The sequence below is a fragment of the Lygodium microphyllum genome, chromosome 2 (assembly GCF_053477565.2).
Source record: "Lygodium microphyllum isolate KBCC chromosome 2, Lygodium_microphyllum_v1.1.10, whole genome shotgun sequence".
Classification (NCBI taxonomy): Eukaryota; Viridiplantae; Streptophyta; class Polypodiopsida; order Schizaeales; family Lygodiaceae; genus Lygodium; species Lygodium microphyllum.
Genome location: NC_141136.1, coordinates 97,120,147 through 97,129,161, shown reverse-complemented (window position 1 = coordinate 97,129,161; position 9,015 = coordinate 97,120,147). Strand labels below are relative to the sequence as shown.

Genomic DNA, 9,015 nt, shown 5'->3' with positions numbered 1-9,015 from the left:
AATTGGTGCTTTGATCATGTATTATCCAAAGCCGCATGCACAATTCCCATTTCAATCTCTTCCTTGAGAGTTGGATTTTCTTCTTCATCTAGCTCTTCAAGGTGAGCTCATGCTATTGCTACACACCCTCAACCTTGGCCATTTGTAGCTTTTTTAGATGTTATATTATATTGATTGAATTGTCTAGGATCCTTCCCATTATTTAGCTTGGAGCATTGAATTGCCTAGGATCCTTTCCATTGTTTAGCTTGGAGCATTAGGCTCTAAAATGGCCCTCCTTGTCATAGTTGAAGCACCTCCAACCATCATTGTTCTTGTTGGTCTAGGCTGGAGTGTTTACAAGATTAGCTCAACCCTTCTTCCTTTGGCCATGTTGTTGGTTTGATTAACCTCTCTTGACGTAAGATTTCTTCCCATTGCATGGATTGTTTTGCTACAAATAGCACTAGCTATTAGGCTTCTTGTCAAGAGTTTTCATCAAGGTTTTTTTCTTGGACAACTATATCCCTAGTAGGTCACTTGGTCGCATAGACAACAATTGTGGCCTCAAGGGATGATTGAGCTTGACAGAACATTGTCACTTAGTCAAGGGCTTCCATGGCAAGTGCATACTTCTTCGAAGTAATAGTGTGAATAGTACACTTCCAAGGACAAGTTCTATTGTTTGAGGTTGAAGAATTTGAGCCACATACTTCTTCAAAATGACGAAGCATGAATAGTATGCTTCCAAGGACAAATTCTATTGTTTGAGGTTGAAGAATTATAAGTAGCAACAAAGTAGTGTCCTCTTATGGCCTTTTTGATCTCTTCCCAAGTAACATTCGCCTTTGAGGTGTCATTGTTGATGGACCATTGTTTCCATTAGAGACATGCTTCCCCTATCAACTTGGCTTGTTGGCTATCAACTTCCATAGATTCTATCCATACTTTGATAGTGTCAACTTCCCCTATCAACTTCCATAGATTCTATCCATACTATTGTTTCCTCTTATGGCCTTATTTTTAGCAATGATAGTGTCAACTATCACAAATTAAACTTCCATAGATTCTATCCATACTTTTGTATATGCTTCCACGTCTTCACCATTCTCATCAAATTCAAGAGGCTTAACCTACTTGAAAAGGAACTTCTCCTAAAGTTCAAATTGATTTGAAGTTGTAGGGTATCCTATCACAAAAGTTGACTCAATATTAAGAGTCATACAATTCTAGATAATCATTTGCAAAATGATTTAAACATTCATTGCAAGAGACATTTGTTAGGAATCTTCTTTCATTATTGAATTGGATTATAAAATAGACTCAAAAGATTCACTTATTCACATGAGATGGGGTACAAAAAGTTTATCTATGAGATTCACTAAGGCTCATTGCCCAAAGGCAAGTGGCTTAGAAAATGCATCAAGGATTCTATACTAGGTACAAGTCAATAAGTCCAATTACATAGTTAAGACATCAAGATCTTCCCAATATAACCACATGGTTTGGAGAGATTACTTGGTTTGCTTGCTCATGATATAATGGGTTTGATGGACTCATTGCCCATTAAAGTCCAATAGAGAATTCACCTTAGCTTTTACTAAGATGAAGATTTACACTACTCTTTTTGTAGTAAATTCCTCATGGTATTCCAGGTGACTTGCATCGATAAAGCAATAAATACATGTTCACATCCGAGCTCAACTTAGGAGACAATGAGTTATAGATTTGTCAAGGATCATCATAACCTCCTCCCTCCTATCAAAGTCTATATGCATCATCAACATGGACATGAGTGGAAATATCAAGAATCAAGACCACAAGACAAATCTTTCCTACCACAAAATATTGAAAAGTCAACCCCTATATCACACAAACTAAGGTTCTAAAACAAACTATTCAATACACATCAAATGATCTAATTCAAAATGGATGTTTAAAAAACAATGTATGCAAAAAATGAAATCCCTTTATTTCATTATTCGAAGCATTACATAACGTAGTTGGATTTGAAGTAATGTTAGGGTTGGTAAGAAGGATCCCTAAGCTTTACACTCAATCCCTTAGGAGTTTCTTACTTCCAAGATGGTCATAAGATAATCCATTCCAAAATACATTTAGTTCAAGGAATACAAACCTTATGTGGATGAAATCAAATCAAGCTTAACAACCTTTAAAACTTGTGAATAAGTGTACTTGTTTATACTAACTAGTTGTCCATCTATCCTTATGGTAGAATCAAGATTTCTAGTCTCTATGAACCAAAAAGCTTGTACAAGGGACAATTCTTCTAGTATCTTCAATCTCAACAAATCCCAACCCTAATGATCCAATCTTTTAGAATCAAGTAAATCATGGTAAAGTTAGAATCACCACCCACTCTTTAATAGCCCTTTTTCTTGTAAAGTTTCACATTCACAATTGCCTTGACAATGATTATAAGAACAAATAACCAAAACTAATGGTTGCTTGATCCTAAACATGGTTGCTCTCATTACATTTCTCATGCTCCAATAGGTGTCTACAATCTTTCAAAATGCAACCATCTTACCATAACTCTCACTAGAAAACTTAAGGGTGTACATTGGATCACGAAAACTTATGCTTCTTATAATAGCACCAACATACATCGAATAGGTGTCTACAATCTTTCAAAATGCAACCATCTTACCATAACTCTCACTAGAAAACTTAAGGGTGTACATTGGATCACGAAAACTTATGCTTCTTATAATAGCACCAACATACATTTGGCCCCAGCCCTACAAATACCACAAAGCACCGTTTCGAAAACCTTACAGTAAATCCAAGGTTGGACATCAGAGGTCGGATAAGCCTTCATTTGCTTACTTAAACCAGATGTTGCGTATATGACCAAGAAAAGGGTTTAGAACTTAGAAGGCTAATTCCAATAGATTGAATAAATTACCAAGAAGAAATCACACTACCATTGCTAGATAAAGAGTCTACAGAAAGGCCTGAGTTGAAGGAAGAGTTCTTTCAATCAGTCAGTTCCTGCATTTGCATAAACTGTAAGCGCACGAGGCAGCAAGGGTTAGAACTTAGGACGTGTATATGAGCCCCCAGGCGTAATAGATACAGAAGGCTGGTTGTATTGTGTATAAAGATCAAAATCAAGACTCTGTCTCTGTCCAGTCCTCGTAAATGCCCAAAATCGGATCCTCTCTTTCATCTGAGTTCGCATTTGACTCGGAGTTAACCTCTGAGAGAGACATAGTTATTGGATGAAGCCCCTTTCTCTGAATCCCAAAGCCCGCCTTGCTCCTCGTTTGATGAGAGCTAGATCCTTTGGCACTGGCACTGCAGCAATCGTAGCAGACAATGATTTATCTTACTATACTACCAATTTCAGAGAGAAACGCATAGCTGACAATGCCCAACTTCTTCGAACAAGCAAACTCAGAAGAGTACTAACCCGTGCCTCCGTGGTGGCGCCTTCGCAGACTCTTCTGACTGAGGTTCCCTGCTTGATTTCAGGGCAGCAAAGTCCTCAGCCACCTCCTCACCTTCTTCCATAGGAGGATCATAATCATGCAGCAACCTTCTCCACTTACGTATTTGACCATCCCAGCTACGCTTGCTGCAGACTTGCTTCGGATTGGGAGTAGAAGGATGATGTCTTTTTCTCTTTGATCTGTAGACCCAAAGCACCCATTGGTTACAATTCGAGTCTAGCAAGCATCGAAATGAAAACCTCGCACTAAACCTTTTAATCGGAAAAGAGTCTAAAAGCAAGAATAACACTGCTACAAAATACCAGGCCCATCACAAACGCACTCTTTGAGATTCATCAAAGAATAGACTGATGCAGTACCTGGGAACAAGTTCAATGTAGCGCTCATATCCTAGGGTGTTCTTTCCAAACTCAATTTGCTTTAGCCTCTGGCACAATCTGTGGGCATCGTTCTCCTCGGCAACTTTTGTGACAGCTGCCGGCGATTGGCACAACATACGGTCAACTATTGACGTACATTCTTCGTTGACAGCCTATCAATTAGGCCTTGGAGAAACAACTTATCAAGCCAAGGGATGGAATCAGACAACTTACTTGGAGTGGCCTCAACTTTGAATTTGTTGGTGACATCCACAAAAACCCGCTCTGCTTTATATCTAGGCGCACTCTTGCCATCTCCAGTTTTGAAATAGGGTTTATCGCCAGATCCGTCAAGCCTGTTTGCTGCACCAGAAGCTCGAGTTACGGAGGCAGAATCTCTCTTTTGGTTTGTTTTGTGTTCGTTTTCCTTGCTGTCATCAGAGGTGTCGAGGTCTTCGACATGATCTGAGGATGAATCTCTGATACGACTTCCTTCGGAAGATGTATCTTCGTTTTCTTTACTGTCAGAGATGTCAATGCCTTCAAAATCCATACTGTGACTGCAAAAATCAATGTCATCTTCGAAAATGGACCCACAAAACTCAGAACCAACCCTCTCTGGATTGACAACCATCTCAAACTCGTGCTCGACATCAAGTGAATCTTCGAGAAGCAATGATGCCAGCATCTCATACGGATCACCTTGAACTTTGCACTCTTGTTCTTCATCGCATTCAAAATCTGGCACACCATCTGACTTGTGAGGGACGTCTTCTGGCTGATTCCTGCTATCACTGTGCAGGTGTTCATCTGCCTCACTACCTGCACTTGCTTCATCAGTAGCCATTTCAGAGTTCATGGTCTGCTGGAACTGCTCGCTAACCATGCACAATTCTGCTGCCACAAACTCGTCACTGAGTTTAACTTCTCGTCCAGGCCTTCTGAGGGCATCGCTCACAGCTTGATCTTTGCATCTCCAGAAGGCTCCATTGCTGGAGATCTTCCTGGAGTCACCATTAGCCCCATAATTGGCATCTGTAGGCTTCATAGAATATTCGCCCCTCCTGGCATGACTAGGCTCTCTGCGACTTCTCAATTCAAGATTGTTTCCGCAACGCCCTTTCCACTCCTGCGACCAATTCTTCGCACTGTTGTGATGGCTCGTTTCTCTATCCCCTATAGAAAGGCGCTCATGACAAGATAGATGCCGCTTGCAATCGGACGCGCCGTTGCCTAACCTGTCCTCCAGCCTTCTACCGTTGTCAGATGCATCATCCAGCTTAGATCTCTTGGCACCGTTAGAGTTTCTACACCGATGCTTATTCACCTTCTCGCTGTCATGAAGCTCATCTCCCGATTTCATTCTTGAGTAATCCCTCGGAGGATAGCATCTTGACGAGGAATAATACCTTAAAGAAGCAGCATCGTTGGCAGACGAAGTGTGATTTTCCCTGGCGCGACGACCCACCCTTGTACTTCTCGATCGGCAATCCCGTCTTCCATCTTCTCGCCATTCGAGAGGGCTTCGATTCCTCCCGCCACGGCCCCTTGCATCCTGGAAGGCCTGTTCATCATGAGAGCTGCGGCGACCAGCAACAGACTTGAAGGGACTAGTGCGTTGTTCCGATGGCAAGGAGGCATGAGGCGGTGATGATCTTACAAGCCTCATTGTTGGGACGCCGATGGACTGCGTCTATGATGAGGCAGCAATGCGTTGCACCATCAAGGAACCTCACGGTTATCCGCGAGAGAGAAAGAGAGAGAGAGGTGGTGATAATCGGGAAACACAGCTAGACAAAGACAGACAGGCAGAGAGAGAGAGAGAGACGGGGGATGAGCAAAATATAAGACCTTGGTGAGGGAATTTTTTCAAAACATTTTGAGGGGAGGAGGGAAAATTACCTCCCATTTTTTCGAAAGCTCCGCCTTGGATTCGTTTAATTCTTCTTTATTTTTCGCTCCCTCTTCAAAGTTCGCTCGCCTAATTCTGAGTGGTTGTGAAACACTTCGAAGGTGCTAAGGAGCAAGAAGACATGGAGCATGACTAGTCGTTGGGATGGAATAATACCTCTTACCCAAGCATGGTGATTAACTACCATGTCAGTCCATCAAGGACTAACGTGGCACTAGTAGGGCATTCAAGCCCTACACTAGCACCACGTGAAAGCGAGCCATGCATGCAACCTCTACTAGCAAACGCATAGAGAACAGGGGAGATGCCTACTAAATATCTATTAGCTCTTGACTATAAGCAAGCCCTATTGAATAGTGATGTGGACATGGCGGAAATAGAAAAGGCGCTAAAGAGAGATCGAGAGAAGCACAATGCAACCTACAAAACTAAAGCACAAGAAGGATCCCCAATGCACAAAGCAGCAGTAACGTTGTCTTTGGAGTGTGTTTGTCAATGCTATGCCTCCCTATTCACCATCAGGGTATACCTATACTTCGTGGGTTAGCCTTCGCTTGAAGATGACTTCTATCATTGGTTTGATACGACCTATCAAGGTAAAGCCACTTTAATTCATTTTCTGTTTGTGGGGGAAAGGGTTCTACATGGTGATGCTAGCATCAAAGGGCAAATGCAGCCAAGTTCTAGCTTCTTCTATGGGCTCTAACGAATATCATGTGCATGCTCTGCCCTAGTCATCATCATTCTCCCCTAATGATGTACTCTCCTATGAGTGCTGCCCAATATGGATTGAATTCTCTAACATCCCCCTTGGTTGGCGGATGAAGTGCCCACCATTGCTACAACCATGGAAAAGGTTTCGTATACCCCTATGTCAATAGTATCCTATGGACTCATCAAAGCCTGCATTTTATGGGATCAACGCAATGAACTGCATGAATTCCTCCAACTCTTGGACCCGAGGACAATGGAGGTATTGCTTAGCGTCAAGTTTGTTGCTTTCCCCGACTCTTGTTATTAGTGTAAAGGCAATGGCCACTTCACCTGCAACTGCCCAAATAAGCTAAGCATAGAGAAGTAGGAAAACAAAAAGGAGGTGAAGAACATGGAGGAGAATAGGAAGGGCCCAAAAGAAGTGGCTGACCCCACGAAGAAAGAGACCCATGCACTATTCCAACCATGGCTAAGCAAGCCTCCTAAGACTCTAAGAGTGATCCAAAGCCCACCAACCCTAAACCAAAATCCCAATAGGGCAAACAGACAACATCATCACAAAACAAGGAGAATGTTGACCCGAAGGCATTGGGCAATAAAGCTAGTGGGAAGAAGAACACTAAGAAGAAGTCTCTTAACTTAAGAAGCTGGTTGTGCTCCGCTAAACAACCAAAACTAGTACGTACCTATTAATGGACAATCAATCTTGGATGAGCCAGCTCCAATGTAGTGTGAGGGTGGCGTTGTCCCCCAAGCTCAAATTCTACTCTTGAAATATTAGAGAGTTCGCATCACACCTTAAGAAGTGGGTGATGCATGGCCTAATTGAAGACCTTTGATGCTTGAGGGTGGCCACATGTGTTTGCCTATCTACCACTTTTTTTTGCACCTAATGTGATGCGCCCTCCCCTTTTGTAGTAAAAGGCTTATCGCTAAAAAAGAAATGAAAAATAATTTATACCATCTTCGTAGCCTATCTACAATGTTACCATATTGAATTTGAGTGCATAGATTGATGAGTCAATGAAGTTATGGCCTTTTCAAAAGATTTGAGATAGGGCAAGCAAAAAGGTCAAATTCTCTATACCCCATTGAAGTACACCAAGCAGCCACAATTCATCCACATTTCAACATTGCACCCTCCTTGAAGCCAAAGGTGTGCATATTACCGAGAGAGGTAGCAAGAACCAAATTAGAAACGGTTTTCACAACCCCAAGGATCAAGGATTGCCCATTAGATATCTCCATGCAGAACTGTATTGCACAAAATCAATTCCATCCATTCATAGAAGACAAAAAAGAATGTGAACTTATGATCAACACCTATATGTTTATTTTACAAAAGCATACCTCATGGACAATTGTATAATTAGTGGGTTTATCACATAAAGTCACTAAAAGTGTCCAACCGAGTCGAGTTGTTATAACTCTAAGATCTTAGGCCAACAATTACAAGGTCAAGGATCTTTCCAACTTACCTAGTATATATTTAGGGCTTGACATCCTAACTAAATCCCTTGCTTACTTTACAATCCCTATACAAGACCCTCATTGGTTAAGTATTGTATATCTAGCCTATATATCACCACTTCCTAAAGGACATATAAAAGCCCTTTTGAAGCATATACTAGCCGCTCTCAAACAACCAATGACGTAAGAGTACGAGAATATACATCTCTCTTTTTTGAACACTTTCTATGATGATTGCAGTATGGAGCTAGGCTAAAATAACTAAAATAGTTGAGGATCTTTCTTATGAAGCAGTTTCTAATGATCTTACGGAAGACGCAGACCCAAAAGCACTAAAATTTTGTTCAAATCACTAACAAAACCAAACTTATCAAACAAGAAAGGGATAGGTTGCAAAAATCATTTTATCTTTATCTTTGCAAAACATCATGGTACACAATATTTATGGTGAATTGGGACTCCAAAATCTTATCGAACATCAAATATTTTATTGAATTGAGGGACCTCACTCGGGAGAAAGAAACATACAACTGCCCATATGATAAGACTGGAGACTTTAGATACATCACCATCTAGCTCAGAGTTTGCCTTTGGGACTTATTAATTGCCATTGCAAACACTAATCGAATGGGAAATCATCTCCTTCTCATCATGAATGTAGTCCCATTGAAACAGGAATAAAAGTGATTCTAGGAATGAAAATTGTATTGTGAGCATTTATTCTAGTAAATAATTTCTGCTTCTAGAACCCTACTATAAAACTGTCTGCACAACGACTCAGTCCGATTGCATAAACCCATCGTAGGAGTAAGATTCTTGGATAGTAAAATTGGGGCATTCTTTTTAAGCACCAGGCAATGTGGGGGGAAAAACCAACACCGAGATCAATTGAGTTTAGATACTCAGTCAAGTAGAGGAAAGAACTAGCATTAGTCTTGACAATGGAATTGGCATTGTAGTGCATGCGCGCATTGCCAAGCATCCTTCATAAGGCTAAAAAATTCAATGCATCAATGCCTCTATTTCACGAAGCCAAAATAGCCCAGCCATCAAAGAAAGCTACAAAGTTCTACACATAGTGCATGTCCATGTAGACATGTGAAAT

At 41.1% G+C, this 9,015-nt stretch overlaps 1 protein-coding gene across 1 annotated transcript; it reads right to left on the bottom strand.

Annotated features, from left to right (window-relative positions):
* Positions 1 to 2,766: 2,766 nt before the first annotated feature.
* LOC148040058 (uncharacterized) lies at positions 2,767 to 5,612 on the bottom strand. Its single transcript, XM_087696526.1, has 4 exons — positions 4,049 to 5,612; positions 3,815 to 3,929; positions 3,416 to 3,634; positions 2,767 to 3,300 (listed from the first exon to the last, which is right to left on the bottom strand). The coding sequence occupies exons 1-4, from the start codon at positions 5,481 to 5,483 to the stop codon at positions 3,114 to 3,116; spliced, it is 1,956 nt and encodes a 651-aa protein (XP_087552652.1). The 5' UTR covers positions 5,484 to 5,612; the 3' UTR covers positions 2,767 to 3,113.
* Between the last annotated feature and the right edge of the window lie 3,403 nt (positions 5,613 to 9,015).

Coding starts and splice junctions, on each gene's coding strand:
- LOC148040058 (XM_087696526.1), bottom strand. CDS start 5,483: ATGAGGCTTGTAAGATCATCACCGCCTCATGCCTCCTTGCCATCGGAA. Junction 3,930..4,048: donor CAAAGTTGAGGCCACTCCAA/GTAAGTTGTCTG, acceptor AATCGCCGGCAG/CTGTCACAAAAGTTGCCGAG. Junction 3,635..3,814: donor TACATTGAACTTGTTCCCAG/GTACTGCATCAG, acceptor TTGGGTCTACAG/ATCAAAGAGAAAAAGACATC.